General features: G+C 49.7%; 1 protein-coding gene across 1 annotated transcript; it reads right to left on the bottom strand.

Moving 5' to 3' along the window:
• Positions 1-1,741: 1,741 nt before the first annotated feature.
• On the bottom strand, positions 1,742-20,772 carry LOC132814239 (SLAM family member 6-like). The gene is made up of 5 exons (XM_060823431.1): positions 20,654-20,772; positions 4,056-4,394; positions 3,544-3,834; positions 2,108-2,242; positions 1,742-1,914 (listed from the first exon to the last, which is right to left on the bottom strand). Exons 1-5 carry the CDS (start codon positions 20,709-20,711, stop codon positions 1,742-1,744), a joined length of 996 nt encoding a protein of 331 aa, XP_060679414.1. The 5' UTR covers positions 20,712-20,772.
• Between the last annotated feature and the right edge of the window lie 3,587 nt (positions 20,773-24,359).

Raw genomic sequence — 24,359 nt, 5'->3', positions numbered from 1 at the left:
ACATCCCTGAACACTATGGGTAATTTAGCATGGCCAATCCACCCTAACCTACACATCCCTGAACACTATGGGTAATTTAGCATGGCCAATCCACCCTAACCTACACATCCCTGAACACTATGGGTAATTTAGCATGGCCAATCCACCCTAACCTGTACATCTTTGGACTGTGGGAGGAAACAGGAGCACCATGCAGACACGGGGAGAATGTGCAAACTCCCACACAGACAGTCATCAGAGGCTGGAATCGGACCTGGGATCCTGACGCTGTGAGGAAGCAGTGCTAACCACTGAGCCACTGTGCCACCTTCTCCAAGGAGATCAGGGACAGACCACAATCACGGTCCCAGCCAGCCATGCCCAGGTCCCCTGGATGTTTAATAAGGCCAAAAAACATCAAGAGCATCTGGAGAGGGAGCAGAAGAGGTTTACCAGGATGCTGCCTGGATTAGAGGGTCTGAGCTATAAGGTGAGGCTGGCAAAACTCCTGAAACGGTAGAGGCTGAGGGGAGACATGATGGAAGTCTGTGAGAGGCATAGATCGGGTTGATAGTCAGAATTCCTGTTTTCCTCAGAGTTGAAATGTCTAATACATTTCAGGTGAGTAGGGAGATGTGATGAGGAGGAGAGTGGTAGGAGTGTGGATCGTGCTGCCCAGGAGTGGTGGCGGTGGGGACAGGTACGATAGGGGGGATTTAAGGACTTTGAGATAAGTACATGAGTATTGCAAAGGATGGAGAGTATGGACCAAGGGCAGGTTGGGGAGATTAGTTTAATTTGGCAATGACAGCCAGCACAATATTGTGGGCCGAAGGGCCTCTTTCTGTGCGGTACAGTTCTATGTTCTATTACAATCGTGTCGAGGCTCCTTCAAGTGGGACTCAGAATCCGTACAGCGTGGAAACAGGCCATTTGGCCCACCAAGTCCACACTGTCCCCTCTGCAGAGCATCCCCCCCAATCTGTTGCCACCCTGAATTTCCCACCTGGCCTGGACACTCTGGCCAATTTAACAACCCAGCCTGACCTGCACACCTTTGGACTGTGGGAGGGGACGGGAGCACCCGGAGGGAACCCACGCTGACACGGGGAGAATGTGCAAACTCCACACACGGCCAGTCGCCCCCGAGGGTGGCATCGAACCCGGGCACCGTGAGGCAGCGGTGCGAACCACTGAGCCCGCCCTGGGACATGTTAGATGGAGAACAATTGGATTCAGTCGCACTTGCAGATTCAATGTTCACTCTTGAGGTATTTCTCATCAACCATTTTGAGACGTTGGGTACATTTCTGGAGGAGATGGAACTTGAACCCAGGCCACCTGGCTCACTACCACTGCATTCATCAAGCAAATTCCTTCCAATGGAGCTCATTATTGATCATGGCAGCCGACTTGAAGTGCAGGGTTCCTGTGATGCAGAGGTTAGTGTGCCTCCCTGTTAACCCAGGCGAAAGTGAGGACTGCAGATCGGAGTCCAACATCAGAGAGGCGCTGGAAAAGCACGGCAGGTCAGGCAGCATCTGAGGAGCAGGAACAATCGACGTTTCGGCCAAAAGCCCTTCCTGATGAAGGGCTCCTCCCTGAGCCGTCGATTGTTCCTGCTCCTCGGATGCTGCCTGACCTGCCGTGCTTTTCCAGCGCCACTCTGATCCCTACCTCTGAACCGGGTCAAGTCCCACCTCCTCCAGCGACCAGAGGAATAGCCAGCATTTAAACAAGCCGGACTCAGGGCAGACTTAAATCATCTCCTCAACGCTGGGTATGGCCGTGAGACGCCCCAGCGGGCGGCGGAGCCCGGGATCTTTGCTGGGACCTTGGTGTGGGCAGCAGGATTGAAAACCACCAGATCAGTACTCACGTAGTTGTTGGGGATGGTGGGGACCCGTGTGAAGGGCTGATCAGACTGTGTTTGTTCTGAAACGAGAGAGAGAGAGAGAGAGAGAGAGAGTGTGAGAATACTGAGTGAATAAATGATGCCAAGTCCAGGCTGAACAACCGCATGTCAGCAGCACGAAGCTTAAATATGATACTGTGTGTCACTGATAGGAGACACGACAGAATTGAATGTCCTGTGACCGTCTGTTTGAGATGAAGATTGACTGATTACCTTCCCGGTTTTTAGTTCTTGATTTTTGACATTTAAAGCGGATGGTGATGATGATGACGATGATGATGACGATGATGATGATGATGGGAACAACAATGCGCAAATCAATATTTAAACCTCCCACAGGCAGAGACCCTGCAAGACAGGGAATAGAACAAAACAATCACCAAACACATTTCAAATCAGAGAAAGATAGAAGCGATGTCACAGAAATGAGGATGTGTTCTACGGCGGAGGGAATAAAATGGGGAATGAGAGCAGAGGGATCACCAGGTGGGGGTTACTGATGGCAGGGTTACAGATCACCACAAACAGTCACACAGGCAACCCAGGACACAGCAGGGGGCAAGGCAGGGACGAGGGAGAATCTCCACACAAGTGCATTAAACACCGCAAAGGTTTAATGAACTAGGAGCACATGCTTGAAACGTCGACTCTCCTGCTCCTCAGAGGCTGCCTGAGCGGCTGTGTTTATCCTGCAACACACCCACGACTCTGATCTTCAGCATCGCCTGCTCTCACTTTCTCCGAGTTAACCTGACCTTGGTAGAACAAACATGGAGTGCTATATACCTCAGTTAGACCACACTTGGAGCACCGCGCACAGTTCTGGTCTCTGTATCCCTCAGTTAGACCACACTTGGAGCAACGTGCACAGTTCTGGTCTCCGTATCCCTCAGGTAGACCACACTTGGAGCACCGTGCACAGTTCTGGTCTCTGTATCCCTCAGTTAGACCACACTTGGAGCACCGTGCACAGTTCTGGTCTCTGTATCCCTCAGTTAGACCACACTTGGAGCACCGTGCACAGTTCTGGTCTCTGTATCCCTCAGTTCGACCACACTTGGAGCACCGTGCACAGTTCTGGTCTCCGTATCCCTCAGTTAGACCACACTTGGAGCACCGTGCACAGTTCTAGTCTCTGTATCACTTCGTCAGACTACACAAAGTACTGAGCACAGTGTGTTCATAACTCATGACCAATGTCAGATTGTAAATGATCTGTTGATGAATGGTGTTTGTCATCAGCAGAGATATTTCCGAATGGCTGAGCTGAGAGGCACTGCTTTCATATTTAAATTACGTTACCTCCTCTCGGAGTCTCCATCTGCTCTCTCTGATCCCCTCAGTAGATTGAAGACTGACCGAGTCAGACAAAAACACTTGAATCTCCATGGAATACATTGGTCTGACCATCTCTCCCTGGAATGTAAATTTTGTAGATTCCAGCAGTTCACCTTCCTTCTATTACTGCTGATCATTCTTCAAGCTTTGGAGATGCTGGTGTTGGACTGGGCTGTACAATGTTAAAAATCACACAACACCAGGTATAGTCCAACAGGTTTAATTGGAAGCACACTAGCTTTCGGAGCGATGCTCCTTCATCAGCTGGTTGTCAATATGTACACTCTGTGGAGTGTACAATAAATACTGACCTTTCTGTGACTGCGTACAGGGTGGACCTACCCTGATCTCCCTGCTCTCCTCACTGACTGCGTTCCACACGGTACACCGATAGTGGATGGGGTCAGACATTCCCACTGACAGTTTCAGTTCCCCCGTGTTCCCGGAGAGCTGTTCCACCTCCCCATCTTTCTGGGTGGTTCCCAGCGATGTCCAGGTATAGCTGATGTTACTCCCCATCTCCACAGAGCACAGCAGGGTGACATTACAGTTCTCAGCAGTGATGTTCTCAATCAGCTCCACAGTGGGTACAGACACGGGCTCTGTATGGACAAGGACAGGCTGTGAGTAACTCCCAGAAACATCCCACTGTCTCCCACCTCCCCCTCACTGAGGGACAGGGGCACAGAGAGACTCCCCCCCCCCCTCACTGAGGGACAGGGGCACAGAGAGACCCCCCCTCACTGAGGGACAGGGACACAGAGAGACACACCTCCCCCTCACTGAGGGACAGGGACTGTGTGATTGTGATGAATAAACTCACCATAAACTTGCAGAGTAACCTTTCCTGTATAATCTCTTCCTCCTCCTGCTAGAGTCACTGTGTAAGTCCCTCCGTCATCCATCGTCAGGTTGTCTATCTGAAGGGTCACGTTCTCGTGCACTGTGACCCTTCCATCAAACACCGTGTCTTCAAATATTTTAATTTTCCCGTCACTGGTGTCCAATCGAGCGATAGATGCTGCACGACCAATTTCAGTGAATTTCCAGGTGATTTCTGCTTTCTCTGGGATGGGGTTTATTTCCACAGGTAACCAGGCAGAGTGTCCCACAGTCCCATTCACAGGGAGAGCTGGAGTTTTAATATCCACCACACCCTGACCTTCAAATGGAAAAGATAGAAATGTTAGTGACTCTCTCCCTGTCCAGTACTCTGCCTCACTCCCTTTATAAGGAGAAAGTGAGGACTGCAGATGCTGGAGTCCAGCAACACATTTTCAGCTCACTCCCTCTATATGCCTGTTTTCTCTCTGAGGGTCTCAGTGGGGTGGGTACCAGAGGCAGTGGAGGGAGAGTGACATTTCTGGGGCTGAGCACAGTGGGCAGGAGCAGTCTTAGCCAGAGAGTAGTCAAACACCGATGCAGGCTGGGTGATGCAAATGAAATGACCTTCGAACACCCCCCCAAGGAAAGTTGGACTATCAGGGTGACATGAAATGTCTCAGTCTTCATTCTTGATCTGTTCTGTATTACTGTCAATCGAATCATCTCTCTCTCTCTCTGTCACTCGCTCAGCCTTCTGATCACTCTCCTTTTCTCCCACCCTGCATTATTCTGCCCATTGCATGGGGTGGAGAACAGGAACACTTGACACTTGTGACTGGAGAGCACCATCTGACCACACTCATTCCACAGGACATTGACACCATTTGGAAGTGCCAACTACACACTCACTGTGTGGTAGCAGGGATGGAATATTGCTCCATTGATGTGCCCTGGACACAGTGAGAAAACAGCTCCTAAAGAGGTAATGTCTCCATTAGATATCAAATACAACTAGGGCAGGTCACCAAAACCAGGGCTAAGAAATGAAAAGACGTTGGAACAGTGCTGAAGGAGTGCCACATTATTGCAGAGTCAGTGCTGAGGGAGTGCTACATTATCAGCAGGTCAGTGCTGAAGGAGTACCACATTATTGCAGAGTCAGTGCTGAGGGAGTGCCACATTATCAGCAGGTCAGTGCTGAAGGAGGGCTACATTATAACAGGGTCAGTGCTGAGGGAGGGCTACATTATAACAGGGTCAGTGCTGAGGGAGGGCTACATTATAACAAGGCCAGTGCTGAGGGAGGGCTACATTATAACAAGGCCAGTGCTGAGGGAGTGCCACATTATCAGCAGGTCAGTGCTGAAGGAGGGCTACATTATAACAAGGCCAGTGCTGAGGGAGGGCTACATTATAACAAGGCCAGTGCTGAGGGAGGGCTACATTATAACAAGGTCAGTGCTGAGGGAGGGCCGTATTATAACCAGGTCAGTGCTGAGGGAGGGCTACATTATAACAAGGTCAGTGCTGAGGGAGGGCTACATTATAACAAGGTCAGTGCTGAGGGAGGGCTACATTATAACAGGGTCAGTGCTGAGGGAGGGCTGTATTATAACGAGGTCAGTGCTGAGGGAGGGCTACATTATAACCAGGTCAGTGCTGAGGGAGGGCTGTATTATAACCAGGTCAGTGCTGAGGGAGGGCTGTATTATAACCAGGTCAGTGCTGAGGGAGGGCTGTATTATAACAAGGTCAGTGCTGAGGGAGTGCTACATTATAACAAGATCAGTGCTGAGGGAGTGCTACATTATAACAAGGTCAGTGCTGAGGGAGGGCCGTATTATAACCAGGTCAGTGCTGAGGGAGGGCTACATTATAACAAGGTCAGTGCTGAGGGAGGGCTGTATTATAACCAGGTCAGTGCTGAGGGAGGGCTGTATTATAACGAGGTCAGTGCTGAGGGAGGGCTACATTATAACCAGGTCAGTGCTGAGGGAGGGCTGTATTATAACCAGGTCAGTGCTGAGGGAGGGCTGTATTATAACCAGGTCAGTGCTGAGGGAGGGCTACATTATAACCAGGTCAGTGCTGAGGGAGGGCTGTATTATAACCAGGTCAGTGCTGAGGGAGGGCTGTATTATAACAAGGTCAGTGCTGAGGGAGGGCTACATTATAACCAGGTCAGTGCTGAGGGAGGGCTGTATTATAACCAGGTCAGTGCTGAGGGAGTGCTACATTATAACAAGGTCAGTGCTGAGGGAGGGCTACATTATAACAAGGTCAGTGCTGAGGGAGGGCTGTATTATAACCAGGTCAGTGCTGAGGGAGGGCTGTATTATAACAAGGTCAGTGCTGAGGGAGTGCTACATTATAACCAGGTCAGTGCTGAGGGAGGGCTGTATTATAACCAGGTCAGTGCTGAGGGAGGGCTGTATTATAACCAGGTCAGTGCTGAGGGAGTGCTACATGATAACAAGGTCAGTGCTGAGGGAGGGCTACATTATAACCAGGTCAGTGCTGAGGGAGGGCTGTATTATAACCAGGTCAGTGCTGAGGGAGTGCTACATTATAACAAGGTCAGTGCTGAGGGAGGGCTACATTATAACAAGGTCAGTGCTGAGGGAGGGCTGTATTATAACCAGGTCAGTGCTGAGGGAGGGCTGTATTATAACCAGGTCAGTGCTGAGGGAGGGCTACATTATAACAAGGTCAGTGCTGAGGGAGGGCTGTATTATAACAAGGTCAGTGCTGAGGGAGTGCTACATTATAACAAGGTCAGTGCTGAGGGAGGGCTACATTATAACAAGGTCAGTGCTGAGGGAGGGCTACATTATAACAAGGCCAGTGCTGAGGGAGTGCTACATTATAACAAGGCCAGTGCTGAGGGAGGGCTACATTATAACGAGGTCAGTGCTGAGGGAGGGCTACATTATAACGAGGTCAGTGCTGAGGGAGGGCTACATTATAACAAGGTCAGTGCTGAGGGAGGGCTACATTATAACAAGGCCAGTGCTGAGGGAGTGCTACATTATAACAAGGCCAGTGCTGAGGGAGGGCTACATTATAACGAGGTCAGTGCTGAGGGAGGGCTACATTATAACAAGGTCAGTGCTGAGGGAGGGCTACATTATAACAAGGTCAGTGCTGAGGGAGGGCTACATTATAACAAGGCCAGTGCTGAGGGAGTGCTACATTATAACAAGGCCAGTGCTGAGGGAGGGCTGTATTATAACAAGGTCAGTGCTGAGGGAGGGCTACATTATAACAGGGTCAGTGCTGAGAGAGGGCTGTATTATAACAGGGTCAGTGCTGAGGGAGTGCTGTATTATAACAAGGTCAGTGCTGAGGGAGGGCTACATTATAACAGGGTCAGTGCTGAGAGAGGGCTGTATTATAACCAGGTCAGTACTGAGGGAGTGCTACATTATAACAAGGTCAGTGCTGAGGGAGTGCTACATTATAACAAGGTCAGTGCTGAGGGAGGGCTACATTAGAACAAGGTCAGTGCTGAGGGAGGGCTACATTAGAACAAGGTCAGTGCTGAGGGAGGGCTACATTAGAACAAGGTCAGTGCTGAGGGAGGGCTGTATTATAACCAGGTCAGTGCTGAGGGAGGGCTGTATTATAACCAGGTCAGTGCTGAGGGAGGGCTGTATTATAACCAGGTCAGTGCTGAGGGAGTGCTACATTATAACAAGGTCAGTGCTGAGGGAGTGCCACATTATCAGCAAATCAGTGCTGAAGGAGGGCTACATGAAAACAAGGCCAGTGCTGAGGGAGGGCTACATTATAACAAGGCCAGTGCTGAGGGAGTGCCACATTATCAGCAGGTCAGTGCTGAAGGAGGGCTACATTATAACAGGGTCAGTGTTGAGGGAGGGCTGTATTATAACAAGGTCAGTGCTGAGGGAGGGCCGTATTATAACCAGGTCAGTGCTGAGGGAGGGCTACATTATAACAAGGTCAGTGCTGAGGGAGGGCTACATTATAACAGGGTCAGTGCTGAGGGAGGGCTGTATTATAACCAGGTCAGTGCTGAGGGAGGGCTGTATTATAACAAGGTCAGTGCTGAGGGAGGGCTACATTATAACAAGGTCAGTGCTGAGGGAGGGCTGTATTATAACCAGGTCAGTGCTGAGGGAGGGCTGTATTATAACGAGGTCAGTGCTGAGGGAGGGCTACATTATAACCAGGTCAGTGCTGAGGGAGGGCTGTATTATAACCAGGTCAGTGCTGAGGGAGGGCTGTATTATAACCAGGTCAGTGCTGAGGGAGGGCTGTATTATAACCAGGTCAGTGCTGAGGGAGGGCTGTATTATAACAAGGTCAGTGCTGAGGGAGTGCTACATTATAACAAGGTCAGTGCTGAGGGAGGGCTGTATTATAACGAGGTCAGTGCTGAGGGAGTGCTATATTATAACCAGGTCAGTGCTGAGGGAGTGCTACTTTAGCCAAGTTTGGGGATGATACAATAATACTTGGTTAGGCCACTTTTGGGATACTGCGTTCAATTCCAGTCTCCCTGCTGCAGGCAAGATGCAATGAAAGAGCTCAGAAAAGATGTACAAGGATGTTACCAGGGCTGTTTTCAATGGAGTGTCAGAGGCTGAGGGGTGACATTATAGAGGTTTATAAAATCATGATGGGCATGGATAGGCTGACTAATTGAATCATTTTTCCCAGGGTAGGGGAGACCAAAACTAGAGGGCACAGATTTTAGGTGAGAGGGGAAAGATTTACAAGGAACTTAAGGGACAACTTAATGTGTATGGAATGAGCTGCCAGAGGAAGTCCTTGAGACTGGAACAATTACGGTATTTTTCTTAAAGTTAGATTCCCTACATTGTGGAAACAGGCCCTTCAGCCCAACAAGTACACACTGACCCTCTGAAGTGTAACCCACCTAGATCCATGCCCCTACCCAACACATTTACCCCTGACTAATGCACTTAAAATACAATGGGTAATTTAGTACGGCCAATCCACCCTAACCTGCACATCCCTGAACACTATGGGTAATTTAGCATGGCCAATCCACCCTAACCTACACATCCCTGAACACTATGGGTAATTTAGCATGGCCAATCCACCCTAACCTACACATCTCTGAGCACTATGGGTAATTTAGCATGGCCAATCCACCCTAACCTACACATCCCTGAGCACTATGGGTAATTTAGCATGGCCAATCCACCCTAACCTACACATCCCTGAGCACCATGGGTAATTTAGCATGGCCAATCCACCCTAACCTGCACATCCCTGAGCACTATGGGTAATTTAGCATGGCCAATCCACCCTAACCTACATATCCCTGAACACTACGGGGTAATTTAGCATGGCCAATCCACCCTAACCTACACATCCCTGAACACTATGGGTAATTTAGCATGGCCAATCCACCCTAACCTACACATCCCTGAGCACTATGGGTAATTTAGCATGGCCAATCCACCCTAACCTACACATCCCTGAACACTATGGGTAATTTAGCATGGCCAATCCACCCTAATCTGCACATCTTTGGACTGTGGGAGGAAACCGGAGCAGACACGGGGAGAATGTGCAAACTCCACACAGACAGTCACCCCAAGGCTGAAATTGAACTTGGGACTGTGGTACTGTTAGGCAGTGGTGCTAACCACTGAGCCACCGTGCTACCCCATCTGGGTATATTAAAAGACATCTGGATGGGTGTAAGAATAGGAAGGGTTCAGAGGGCGAAGTGCTGGCCAATGGGACTAGATTAATGGAGGATGACTGATCAGCATGGATCCACTACATAGAGTCATAGTCATAAAGTCATACAGTATGGGAACAGACCCACTGGTCCAACCAGTCCTGGCAGGTCACAATCAGCACTTAGATATTGACAAGTGATTGGTAAAAAACTTGGCAGATGAGATGTAATGTCGAAAAATGAGAGGTGATGCACTTTGGCGGGAAGGATACAGGAGCTAAATATTACTGATACAGGGCAGACTACAGGAAGGTGCATTACAGAAGGGTTTGGGGGGCGGGGTTTAAGCATGAATCATGATAAACTAGCGCCCAAGTTCGGTGGGGCATAGGGAGGGCAAATGGACAGTTGGCCTTTCTTTCAAAGGAACACAGAGGAGAAAAAACAAGGGTTTGCTGTTCAAACTCTGCAAAGATTACCAGCTGGAGTAACTGCTGTGAACCGTTCTGGGTTCCTTGCCTGAGGAAATACTGGCACTGGAGGCAGTTCGCAGAAGGTTCACTACGCCGGTTCCACTTTGAGAGGGATTTTCGGATGAGGAGAGGCTGAGTAGGTCAGACCTGTACTCCTGGGAGCTTGGAAGATTGAGAGGTGACCTTATAGAGAACCCCACCCCTCTCAGGGGGATTGATCGGCACGAATGTGGAGAGGTCGTTCCCCCTTGTGGGGGAGTCCGTGACAAGGTGACAGAATCTCTGAGTAAGGGGTCGCCCATCGGAGACAGAGGGGGAGGAGGGATTTCTCTCTGAGGGGAGTGAACCTGAGGGATTCTTTACCACAGAGGGCTGTCTAGGCTGGGTCATTACCCATATTCAAGATTTTAAATCAGTCAGTGAATCGTGGGTTACGGGGAGAAGGCAGGAAAGTGGACTTAGGTTAGATTACTTACAGGGTGGAAACAGGCCCTTCGGCCCACACCGACCCGCCGAAGCGCAACCCACCCATACCCCTACATTCACCCCTTCACCTAACACTATGGGTAATTTAGCATGGCCAATCCACCCTAACCTACACATCCCTGAACACTATGGGGTAATTTAGCATGGCCAATCCACCCTAACCTGCACATCCCTGAGCACTATGGGGAAATTTAGCATGGCCAATCCACCCTAACCTGCACATCCCTGAACACTATGGGGTAATTTAGCATGGCCAATCCACCCTAACCTACACATCCCTGAGCACTATGGGTAATTTAGCATGGCCAATCCACCCTAACCTACACATCCCTGAGCACTATGGGGTAATTTAGCATGGCCAATCCACCCTAACCTACACATCCCTGAGCACTATGGGGTAATTTAGCATGGCCAATCCACACTAACCGACACATCCCTGTACACTATGGGGTAATTTAGCATGGCCAATCCACCCTAACCTGCACATCCCTGAGCACTATGGGGTAATTTAGCATGGCCAATCCACACTAACCGACACATCCCTGTACACTATGGGGTAATTTAGCATGGCCAATCCACCCTAACCTACACATCCCTGTACACTATGGGGTAATTTAGCATGGCCAATCCACCCTAACCTACACATCCCTGAACACTATGGGGTAATTTAGCATGGCCAATCCACCCTAACCTACACATCCCTGTACACTATGGGGTAATTTAGCATGGCCAATCCACCCTAACCTACACATCCCTGTACACTATGGGGTAATTTAGCATGGCCAATCCACCCTAACCTACACATCCCTGAACACTATGGGGTAATTTAGCATGGCCAATCCACCCTAACCTACACATCCCTGAACACTATGGGGTAATTTAGCATGGCCAATCCACCCTAACCTACACATCCCTGAACACTATGGGGTAATTTAGCATGGCCAATCCACCCTAACCGACACATCCCTGAACACTATGGGGTAATTTAGCATGGCCAATCCACCCTAACCTACACATCCCTGAGCACTATGGGGTAATTTAGCATGGCCAATCCACCCTAACCTGCACATCCCTGAACACTATGGGGTAATTTAGCATGGCCAATCCACCCTAACCTACACATCCCTGAACACTATGGGGTAATTTAGCATGGTCAATCCACCCTAACCTGTACATCTTTGGACTGTGGGAAGAAACCGGAGCACCTGGAGGAAACCCACACAAACGCAGGGAGAATGTGCAAATTCCACACAGTCAGTTGCCTGAGGTGGGAATTGAACCCGGGTCTCTGGCGCTGTGAGGCAGCAGTGCTAACCACTGTACTACCATGCCGCCCACAAGAGGAGTATTTGGACAGGGTGATGGCTCAGCGGTTCACACTGCAGTCTCAGAGCACCTGCTGTTTGAGTCCACCCTCGGGGGACTGTCTGTCTGTGTGCAGTTCACATGTTCTCCCTGTGTCTTCCCTTCCATAGTCCAAAGGTGTGCTGGGTAGGTGGATTGGCCACGGGAAATACAGGGTTACAGCAATAGGATAGGGAGGTGGGTCTGGCTGGGATACTGTTCCGAGAGTTGGTGTCAACTCAATGGGCCAAATGGCCTGGCTTCCACACTGATTCTCTGGTTATCAGCTCGGCTGTGATCACACCGAACGGTGGGACAGATCCCACTGTAGGGATTCTCTCACTATCAGCTCGGCTGTGATCACACTGAACGGTGGGACAGTACCACTGTCAGGATACTCTCACAGCTCGTCTGTTATCACACCGAATGGTGGGATAGATCCCACTGTAGGGATTCTCTCACTATCAGCTCGGCTGTGATCTATACTCATCTATCACCTGGCATCTCCGAAACAGCTGGTTTGGTCCCTGTCGTCTTGCTGTTTGGAGGAGCCTGCTGTATGCAGAGTGGCTGACTTGCCCCCCACAATATCGTACAACACCAGGTTATTGTCCAACAGCTTTATCTGGAAGCACTAGCTTTCGGAGCGCTGTTCCTGCGTCAGGTCGCTAGTGAAGCAGGATCATAAGGCACAGAATTTATAGCAAAAGATCACAGTGTCATGCAACTGAAACGATAGATTGAACAAACCTTGGTTGATGTTAAGTCTTTCATCTTTTAGAGTGGGCTGCAGGTTTCGGTTCATTAATATGTAAATCCCAGACCTTCTTTCGAGTCACTAACCTTACACCTTTAATGCATTCTCTGAGCTGAGCTCTCACCCTTTTTTTTAAAGTTATCTCGGGAATGTGAACTTGAAAGAAGTTCTGGGATTTACAGACCGATGAACCGAAACCTGCAACCCATTCAATATATCACATCAGTGGGTGACACTGTGATCTTTTTGCTATAGATTCTGTGACCGATGATCCTGCTTCACTAGCGACCTGACGAAGGAGCAGCGCTCTGAAAGTTTCCAAATAAACCTGCTGGACTATAACCTCCATGTTGTGAGTGTTTAACTTTGTCCACCCTAGTCTAACACAGGCACCTCCACATCATAGCCTTCTACAACAGTGGCTCCATCCCGAATGGTGGTTACTTGGCTGGGAGTGGTTGGCATGCCCTGGGTTAGTGAATCTGTTTATGGGACTTAACAGGGCAGGTGTGGAGAGTCTCTAGCTTCTCCTTGGCCGCAAAATACTGAACCCTTTGGGCGGCACAGTGGCTCAGCGGTTAGCATGGCTGCCCCACAGCACCAGGGTCCCAGGTTCGATTCCAGCCTCGGGTGACTGCCTGGGTGGAGTTTGCGCATTCTCCCCCGTGTCTGCGTGGGTATTCTCCCACACTCCAAAGATGTGTAGGTTAGGGTGAATTGGTCATGTTAAGTTACCCTATAGTGTTAGGTGCATTAGTCAGAGGGAAATGGGTCTGGGTGGGTTACTCTTCGGAGGGTCGGTGTGGACTAGTCGGGCCGAAGGGCCTGTTTCCGCACTGTGGGAATTCAAATCTAATCTTAAGGATCGTGTGACAATGCTGTCACTTTAAAAAGGTTATTCTGGCCGTGGCTGTTTTTTCTCAGTGGGGTTGTAAAGGCAGAGATGTTGACACGTCTGCTCTAACAGAGGCAGGGGAGTGATCAGGTTTTGTTTTCTAGTTTTAGGTTTTAGCATGCCGTCAGAAACTGCTGGTAGCAGAGAAGCCGTTACTGTGTAAAAAAGAAAGTCCCTCCTTCAAGTTGCCTGACTCTTCTCTCTGAAATCTCTCGTGTGTGTGTGTGAGAACCCGATTTTGAATTTACCATTTGCCAAGGAGCGTGCCTTTGAGATGTTATGGGGATTGGGACAGCTCCCCTGTTAAGCTGCGATTTCGAGTCGGTTGGGTTTCCAATATTCTAAATTCTGTTTTCTTTGGTTTCGGCCCTAGTGTGGAAATACGTTCTGTTTTGCTTCAAGCAGAGTGGTTTGACCAGCTCCTGGAATATCCATCCGCATTTACCTTTAAGAAGGTCGCCCAGCCCCTAACTTTTCCTTATTTCAAAGTGTGTTGAGGGGATTTGGCCTGGTCTGTCTCAGAATAAGAGCTTGGCCATTTGGGACTGAGATATGGATAAAGTTCTTCACTTGAGTGTGTTGGGAATCTTCAGTATTCTATTCAGAGGTACTGATGCTTAGAGAAGGGATGGTGATGGTCTTGTGGTATTACAGAATCTCTATAGTGTGGAAGCAGGCCATTCAGCCCATCGACTCTACACTGACCCTCCAAAGAGCGTCCCCATCTAGACCTACCTGTTTACCCTACATTTCCTGGCCCTAACCCACCTAGCCTGTTCATGCCTGGGCACTGTAGCATAGTCAATCCACCTGACCGGCACACCTTTGGACTGTGGGAGGAAACCTATACAGAGAGGGGAGAATACACAAACTCCAGGCAGACAGTCGCCTGAGGTTGGAATCGAACCCGGGTCCCCTGGCGCTGTGAGGCAGCAGTGTGAACCATTGAGCCACCGTGCTGCCCCTATACTAGGCTATTAATCCAGAAAATCAGCTCCTGCTCTGGGGACCCTGGTTCAAATCCCATAGCAGATGGTGGAATTTGAATTTGGTTTTAAAAAAACTCTGGAATTAAGAATTTACCAAAGACCATGAAACCACTGTCGACTGTCAGGAATCCCCCATCTAGCTCAGTGTGTCCTTGAGGGAAAAGAAACCTGCCATCCTTACCTGGTCTGGCCTACATGGGACTCCAGACCCACAGCAATGTGGTTGATTCTCAACTGTCCTCAGAAATGGCCTAACAAGCCCCTCAGCTCTATCAACGGTGGCAAAGTCTCAAGAAAGAAGTGTGTGGGCTGCAGCGGTACAAGAAGGTGGGTCAATACCACCATAGCGGAAAAGATTTACCAGGGCGCTACCTGGCCTGGGAGCTCTGAATTACAAGGAGTGACTAGATTGGCTGAGCACCTTTTTCCTTAGAGCGCAGGAGACTGAGGGGTGACCTTATATATTGATTTATAAAATCATGAGAGACAGACAGTTTTCCCCCATGGTAGGGGGGGTCTAAAACTACAGGACACAGGTTTAAGGTGAGAGGGGGGAGAGAGAGAGAGTCAAAGGGGTCCAGAGGGGCAATGTTTTCACACAGAGGGTGATGAATGTCTGGAACGGTCTGACAGAGGCAGTGATGGAGGCGAGTGCAATATTGTCATATAAGAAACACAGCTACGGGTGCGTGGATGGGATAGGTATGGAGGGACATGGACCGAATGCCAGCAAATGGGACTAGATTAATTGGGAGAACTGGGCGGAACAGTCAAGTTGGGCCGAAGGGCCTGTTTCCATGCTGTTAAAACTGCGATGACTCTATGACCGTCTCAACAACAAGTAGGTACAGGTAATAGAAAAGTTGCTGGTCAGGCAGTAATGTCCATGTCGTACAAGCGAGTAACAAAACTAGAATACACTCAGGAGTCACGGCTGTGTAACTAGTCCAATATGTTTTGTAAGGAAGGCGAATGTGCCTTTTCAAAATGGATGTAGAATTTTACAAGATGGCTCCCAGAAGAAACATGATTCATCATTTCCAAAACCAAAGCATTCTGATGGGTTATCAAAGGATGAGGTCTTAAAGAGGGATGTTTGGAATTCTGCCAGACCTTGGACAACACAACTACTCATCCAGTCAGAAAGCTGGACAGCGCGGGAACAGACCCTTCAGTCCAACTCGTCTAGGCCGACCAGATATCCTCAGCTAATCTAATCCCATTTGCCAGCATGTGACCCATAGCCCTCTTACTCCTTATAAAAGTGTGGGAATTCAGAGCTTCTGAGAGACCGGGAAACCAGAAGTACACCACAGGGAATTCCAACAAAACTGATGGCTGTTTTGTGCAATAAAATCTCATCTTTGAAATTAACACATTTGCTCAGATAAGCTGTGAGCTACCATTTTGGGTAAATTCCCCCCCACCCCACCCCCCCGAGAATTGCAAATGAAAGAAAGACATATAGGAAAGCTGAAGAGGACATAAGGAAGTTGCAATGAAATGCTGAAGGAACTCAGCTTCTGTGGAGGCAAAGCAGAATTAACGTATTGAGTCCAGCGACTCTTGTGAAGAACTCTTCGCAGGAACACAAGGACCAGGAGCAGTAGCAGGCCATCTGGCCCATCGAGCCCACTCCACCATTCAACAAGATCACAGCTCCACTTACCCGCCCTCTCACCGAAACCCTTAATTCCTTTACTGTTTGAGAACATATCTTAGCTTTAAAAACATTTATTGAGGAAGCCTCAACCAGTTCATGGAGCAGGGAATTCCATAGATTCACAACCCTCTGGGTGAAGAAGTTCCTTCTCAATTCAGGCCTAAACCTGCCTCCCCTAATCTTGTGGCTATGCCCTCTTGTCCTGGTCTCACCTGCCAGTGGTAACATCCTCCCTACGTCTATCTTATCTATTACCTTCACGATTTTGTATGTTTCTATAAGATTCCCCCCTTTCTTCTGAATTCCAATGAATATAATCCCAGTCTACTCAGTCTCTCCTCATAAGCCAACCCCCTCAACTCCAGAATCAACCTAGTGACCCTCCAGTGCCAGTACATCCTTCCTGAAGTAAGGAGACCAAACCTGCACGCAGTACTCCAGGGGTGGCCTCACCAGCGCCCTATACAGCTGTAATATAACCTCCCAGCTATTAAACTCAGTCCCTTTAGCAATGAAGGACAATATTTGCCCTCCCAATTACTTGTTGTACCTGCAGACTGACTCTCTGTGATTCATGTACAAGGACACCCAGGTCCCTCTGCACAGCAGCATGCTGCAACTTTTTACCATTCAAATGATAATGGATCACTTCACATTTATTAACATTGTACTCCATCTGCCGGACCTTTGCCCACTCAAACCCTCTATGTCCCTGTGCTAAGTTTTACAATCCTCTGCACACCTTGCTCTACTACTCAGCTTCATGTCATCTGCAAACTTTGACACACTACACGTGGTGCCCAACTCCAAATCATCGATGTAAGTTGTCAATAATTTCAGTCCCATCACGGTTTCCCTGAGGCACACCACTAGTCACTGAGCGCCAGCCAGAAGGGCACTCATTTGTCCCCGCTCTTGGCTTCCTATTAGACAACCAATCCTCTATCCGTGCTAATACATTGCCCATATCCCTTGCAGCCTTTTTGTGCAACATCTTCTTGAATGGCTTTTGGAAACCCAGATACACCACATCTACTGGGTCTCCGTTGTCCACCACATTCCTAATGCCTTCACAGAACTCCATTAGATTAGCGAAGCATGGCCTGCCCTTCATGAACCCATGCTGCATCTGCCGAACGGGACAATTTCTAACTTGATACCTTGTTACTCCTTCCTTGATGATTTTCCCCATTATTGAGGTTAAGCTAACTGGTCTACAATTCCCCACCTTTTGTCTACCTGCCTTTTATAAACAGTGGCGCCACCTCCGCTGTTTTCCAATCTGCTGGAACTGCCCCAGAGCCCAGAGAACTTGGGAAAATTACCACAAGTTTTCTTGTTATTTCTCCTGCCACCTCTTTTAGCACCCTGAGATGCATTCCATCAGGCCCAGGAGACTTGTCCACCTTTAGCTCTTTGTCTTGCACAACGCTACCTCTTTCGTGATAATGATTGATTCCAGGTCTTCGCCTCCCTTCGTCTCCTTGTCAATTAAAAACACGATGGCCTCTACTTTGAAGACCGACACAAAATACCTGTTCAATGCCTCGGCCATTTCCTCATATCCCATGACTAAATCCCCCTTCTCAGCCTCTAAAGGACCAATGTTTACTTCAGCCACTCTTTTCCATTTTACACATTTGTAGAAACCTTTATATTCTGAGCCACTATATTCTCATACTCCATCTTACTTTTCTTTTTTTGTGGCTTTCTGTTGACCTTGAAAGTGTTCCCAACCTTCCAATTTCCCGCTGATCTGGGCCACTCTGAATGCCTTCTCTGTCAGTTTGATAGGCTTCCTTATTTCCTTAAGGGGCAGATCACCCCTTTTCCTGCTGTCCTTCCTTTCAGCTGGTATACACTTCTGCTGAGCGTTTTGTCAACTGTCCCACCACAAAGCCTTTACTTCTTGTCTACTTCAGCCAACTCCTCCCTCATCCTATTGGAGTCTCCCTTGTTTCAGCACAAGACCCTGGTATTGGATTTTACCTTCACACTCTCCATCTGTATTCTCAATCCAACCGTACCGTGACTGCTCCTTCCAAGAGGTACCCAACTCTGTGTGTGGTGTGTGTGTGTGTGTGTGTGTGGTGTGTGTGTGTGAGGGTGTGTGTGTGTGTGTGTGTGTGTGGTGTGTGTGTGGGGGGTGTGTGTGTGTGGGGGTGGGGGTGTGTGGGGTGTGTGTGGTGTGTGTGTGTGGGGTGTGTGTGGTGTGTGTGTATGGGGTGTGTGTGGGGTGTGTGTGTGTGGTTTATGTGTGGGGTGGTGTGTGTGTGGGGGGTGTGTGTGTAGTGTGTGTGTGTGTGGTGTGTGTGTGTGTGGGTGTGTGTGTGTGTGGGGTGTGTGTGTGGTGGGGTGTGTGTGTGTGTGTGTGTGTGTGTGTGGTGTGTGTGTGTGTGGGGTGTGTGTGTGGTGGGGTGTGTGTGTGTGTGTGTGTGTGTGTGTATATACGTGTGAGAGACAGAGTGTGCGTCTGTGTGCGAGGAGTTGCGGGGGTAAGGCTGGTGAGTGTAAAAAAGAACCAGAGCGAACATCCGTGGGTGGGCTGACAGACTAAAGGGCAGACGAGTCGGTGGTACAGGAGCAAACAGAGTGGTCACTGGACAGACACTGAAACAAACCAGCTGGCTGGAAGATTGCAGAATGATAAACAACTGCTGCCCTGAAGCAAGAAGAAGAGAGGAACAAAACCTGCGAAGAAAGTTCAAGCTAAATTGGGACGGGTCGGGACAGGGAGGGCGGTGGCTGGTGAGAGATAATGGTTCCATTTTAATCTCAGATTGATGGTTCAGTCAGGCACAGAGATATATTACATATTGCGGGTGGATCAGGCTGGAGCACTGATTGGTTACCCCATCCGCCTTTGCTCTTTTAAAAGAAAATGCACATATCCCCAGCCTTGCTGCCTCACCCAAGACAGCGTGAAGCCACTCGCAGCTCCACAGACCCTGGGTGCTGGTAGGGTAGTTCCCGATATCGTCCCCCCTCACAAAGTCCCCCAACCGCTCCGACACCATTCCCAGCCCTCCACCCCATCAGACTGGGAAGTCCCCGGACGGTTAAGTGAACCCGGAAAAGATGTGAAGCTCGGCAAGTCCTGGGACAGGAAACCATGAGGTTTAACTTCACTTCCTACTGGTTAATGTGTGCTCTCTGAGTGAAGGCGTAAATGGTGTCAAGCCTGAAATGAATGCAGAGAGGGTGTGAGAGGCGGTGGGGGAAAGGCGGAGAGAGAGAGAGAGAGAGAGACAGAGACAGAGACAGAGAGAGAGAGAGAGACACAGAGAGACAGCGAGAAAGAGAGAGAGAGACAGAGAGAAAGAGAGAGACAGAGAGAGAGAGAGAGACAGAGAGAGAGAGACAGACAGAGAGAGAGAGAGACAGAGAGAAGGAGAGAGAGAGAGACAGAGAGAGAGAGACACAGAGAGAGACACAGAGAGAGACACAGAGAGAGAGAGAGATCGCAATGATAAAGGGGGGGTATGGAAGAGGGGAGACAGGGAAATGAGAAGACGGGATTGCAGGGTGGGTGTGAAAAGGTTCAAGAGTGGAAAGAGGAGAATGGAAAGATGAGTCAGACAAGAGAGGGATAGACATAGAAATAGAAAATGAACAACAGACTCAAATGTAAGAAAAGTCAAGACAGTGACATAAAAAGCTGACGTGCAGAGTAAGAGCACAGCGGTGTTGACGGAAATGATAAAGGGGAAGAAGACTGGGCGAGAGAGATGGAGAGAGAGATAGAGAGCAGGGAAACAGAGTGGGAGAAGGAGAAGGAGAAGGAGAGAGGGAGGGAAGGAGAGAGGGAGGGAGGGAAGGAGAGAGGGAGGGAGAGAGGGAGGGTGAAAGACACGGAGGGAGGGAGGGATGGAGGGAGGGAGAAAGGGAGGAAGGGAGAGACAAAGAAAGGGAGAGAGGGAGGGAGGGAGAGAGAGAGGGAGGAGGGAGGGGAGAGAGAGAGGGAGGGAGGGAGGGAAGGAGAAAGGGAGGGAGGGAGAGGGAGAAAGGGAGGGAGAAAGGGAGGGAGGGAGGGGGAGGATGAAGGGGAGGGAGAAAGGGGGGGAGGGAGAAAGGGAGGGAGGGAGGGGGAGGGAGAGGGAGAGAGGGAGGGGGAGGGAGAGAGGGGGAGGGAGAGAGGGAGGGAGGGAGAGGGAGAGAGAGAGGGAGGGGGAGGGATGGCAAAGTCAGAGTGAGTGACGAGGTGAGGTGTGGAGAAGGTCAGGTGCTCTCACTGCTTCCCCGCTCCGAGGATGAGCAGGAGCTGGGGGGATGCTGGTGACAGGAAGTCAGTGGAACAACAGGTTCTTACCGGCGCACAGAACAGCAGGCAGGAGGAAAACCAGGGCCCTCAGACGGCTAGCCGCCATTCCCCTCCAAATGTGTTGCCTCACCGGGTCAGACAGCCCGTGCAGAGCAGCGACGGAAGTTCAAATGCTCAGCCGTCGTTGGGATCGTTCTAAGTCACGGGTGTGACTATCGCAGTTGTGCTCACATCCTGTGGTCTACAGAGCGAGAGAGAGAGCAAGAGAGAAAGACAGTAGCATTGAGAGGGACCAAGGGAGAGAGAGAGAGAGACTGACAAAGAAAGTAAGAGAAAACACATGAAATAGGGGCAGCAAGAGGCCATTCAGCCCCTCGAGCCTGCTCATGATCATGGGTGATAGGGCTTCGGCCTCAACCTCATTTTCCTCTCCTTCAGCCGTCAACCTGTTACCATTTAGAACTCTGTCCGTCCATCTCCTCCGCAAATTTACTCACTGTTCCAGCATCCGCTGCACGCTGGGGGAGTCAACTCCACAGATTCACAACCTTCTGGAGAGAAATAGTTCCCTCCTCATCCCTGATGTAAATTTGCCACTCCTTATGCTGAAACGATGCCCTCTCATCCTGCACTGTCCCAAGTGAGGAAACATCCTTGCTACGTTGACTCTATCGATCCCCTTTAGCATCTTCTAGACCTCAGTAAGATCTCCTCTGAAGCCTTCTGAACTCCAGAAGGCCTAAACTGTTTAATCTCTCTTCGTGGGACAAACCCCACGTATCAATCTCGTGAACCTCCTCCAAACCACCTACGTTCTCCTCAAGTAAGGGGACCAGAATTGCCCACGATAGTCTAGGTGTGATCTCACTATATTCTATTCCTTTTGCAAGAAATGCCACAATTCCTTTGGCGTTCCTTACGACCTGCTGTACCTATTGGCTAGTTTACTGTGAGTCATGCACAAAAACACCCAGATCCCTCTGCACCATAGCACTCTGAAGTTTCTCCCCCACTTAGATAACAACTGCCCTTTCCATTCCTCTGACCAGAGTAGAGAACCTCAGACTTCTCAACGTTTAAGCTCATCTGCACAAATTTGGGTCCGATCACCGAACCCATCCATGACCATTTCTTACTCCTTCACCGCAACACCCCTCTTCATTCATGTGGACGGTGAGACCCAAGTCATAAAGCAAACGGTTCCACTCATGTTAGAAACTCAGAGACTGGAACACCACCTCCCTGCTTCCCCCCATTTGGTATTTTCTGTCATGCTCATTTACCGTCATCGGCTCACTTCAATAAAAAATACCAGCGCCTGAACACAGCAAGAATTAATGCTCAAAATCACCAGCAAATTGTAGCACGGAAAAAAGAATTGGCCATTGGCCCAACAAACACAAGAACTAATCATGAGGGGCATGGATAGGGCAAATAGGCAAAGTCTTTTCCCTGGGGTGGGGGAGTCCAGAACTAGAGGGGCATAGGTTTAGGGTGAGAGGGGAAATATATAAAAGGGACCTAAGGGGCAACGTTTTCCCCCAGAGGGTGGTACGTGTATGGAATGAGCTGCCAGAGGAAGTGGTGGAGGCTGGTACAATTACAACATTTAAGAGGCATCAGGATGGGTATATGAATAGGAAGGGTTTGGGGGGATATGGGCCGGGTGCTGGCAGGTGGGACTAGATTGGGTTGGGATATCTGGTCGGCATGGACTTGGCCTCTCACTGCGGGACTGGAAGGTCACAGCCTAGGCCTCAGGCCTTACTCTTTGAAGCCGGGAGTTAGGCCGCAGAGCCTGCATCGGGAGCTGCAGGAGTGAGGTGTAAGTGACTGAGACCTCAGGCCTGCTCCTACAGCCGGGTCATCGGCACCCCCCCACCGATCCTGTAACTTCAGGCCTCCAGCTTCCCATCCCCTTCCTGCTCCCTCCCCTTTACACTGGATCACCAAAAGGGGGCTTGATAAATGCCCACACAAGAGACTGTTCGCTGGGGTGGAAGCCCACAGAATTGAGGGCAAATTCCTGACAAATTACTGTGTTGGGACCTCAATTATTCACAACATTCATTGGATAATGGCATTGAAAAAAGATCAACTGCCCAAATTTGCCGATGACGCGTTGACAGCAGCAGGAAGTGACAACAGGATGTCGATCGATGAGGTGAGTGGGCAGAGTTGTGGTAGGTGGATTTTAATGTAAGCAAGCGTGAGGTTAACCATTTCAGATCAAGAAAGGACAGGCGCCCAGGGGAGGTGACGTTATGGCTGTAATGTTATCCCTAATCAAAATACGCCACTGCCCCTCCTCTCTTACCCCTTTTTCTATCCTTCCGGAAGCATCTGTATCCTGGAACATTAAGCTGCCAGCCCCTGGCCTTTCCTGAGCCACGTCTCTGTAACAGCTAAGATATCCCAGACCCATGTGCCCCAACCATTACCTGACAGACGTCTTGCATGGAAATCGATGCAGTTTAACTTCTCTCTTGTTCTCTGCTTTGCTCCTGCCTGCCTTGCCTAGTTGACTCGCTCCTTTTCCCAACTTCACCGGCCTCAGACTGACCCCTCTTCTCACGAGCTCTCTGGGTCCCATCTCTCTGGACCCCCCCCCCCCCCCCCCCCCACACCCCGCCCGCCCCACCCCCCCACACCCCGCCCTTTATTAGTTTAAATCCTCCCAGGCGACTCTCGCAAATCTCCAATGTTCGTCCCCTTCCAATTCAGGTTCAGTCCGTCTCCCTCTCTCTACCCCAGAAAAGATTCCAATGATCCAAACATGTGTACCCTTCTCCCCCGCACCAGCTCCTCAGCCACACATTCATCTGCTCTATCCTCCTATTCCTCCCCTCACCAGCTCACAGCACCGGGAGTAATCCAGATATTACTAGCCTTGAGGATGTGCCTTTAAACCTCCTGCCTAATTTCTTATCTCCTCTCCTCAGAACCTTGTCCTTTTCTCTTCCAATGTATTCCTACTGGTGTCTCTCTCTCTCTCTCCCCCCTCTTTGAGAATATACTACAGTCCTTCCAAGGCCATCCTGGACCTGGCACCCAAGAGGCCGAGCACCACTCTGATATCTTGTTGCTGCCTGCAGTACGGCCTGTCTGTGCCTCTGACTACAGAGACTCTTATCACAATCGAATGCTTGGGGACCTGATGTACCCCTCGTTACAGCAGTGCCATTCTTGACACCAGAAGCTCGGCTGTCAGTGTTGGAGTCCCCTGAGAGTCCATCACCCCCCTACCTTTGCCAAAACAGCGTACTTGTTTGAGACGGGGATAGCCATGCTATCTGCGCTACCTGCCTACCTTTCCAAGAGGTAACCCATCTGCACAAGTGTATCTGCCATTTTTCTACCTTCCTGAAATTGCCAGCCGCTGTCACACCCCCCGGCTCCTGTAGGTTCCTCTTTGCCTCCAACACATCCATGCGATCCGACAGGATTCACAACCAAACACACTTGCTGCAGACACAACCAACAGGAACGTGGAAATTCTCCCTGGTCTCTCGCATCCGACAGGACGAGCACATCCCTCTGCTAAAGGCCATCTTTTGTACCTTTGCAATCCACAGATCCAGAAAACAGCCCAGTCTTACTGCTCTTAAAAAGAAACACTGCTCTGGGGTAACTTAGTACCTAGAATCTAGAGGCAGGTCTCAATAAAACAATGAAAAGGTTCACCCTACTCACTATTGTAGATTTACAAAAAAAACAAAACAGAGCATGGTTAGACTTTAAAAAACACACTTAG

Source organism: Hemiscyllium ocellatum, unplaced genomic scaffold (assembly GCF_020745735.1).
Source record: "Hemiscyllium ocellatum isolate sHemOce1 unplaced genomic scaffold, sHemOce1.pat.X.cur. scaffold_763_pat_ctg1, whole genome shotgun sequence".
NCBI classification, from domain to species: Eukaryota; Metazoa; Chordata; class Chondrichthyes; order Orectolobiformes; family Hemiscylliidae; genus Hemiscyllium; species Hemiscyllium ocellatum.
Note: the sequence above shows the minus strand (reverse complement) of the source record. Positions and strands in the feature narration are given on the sequence as shown.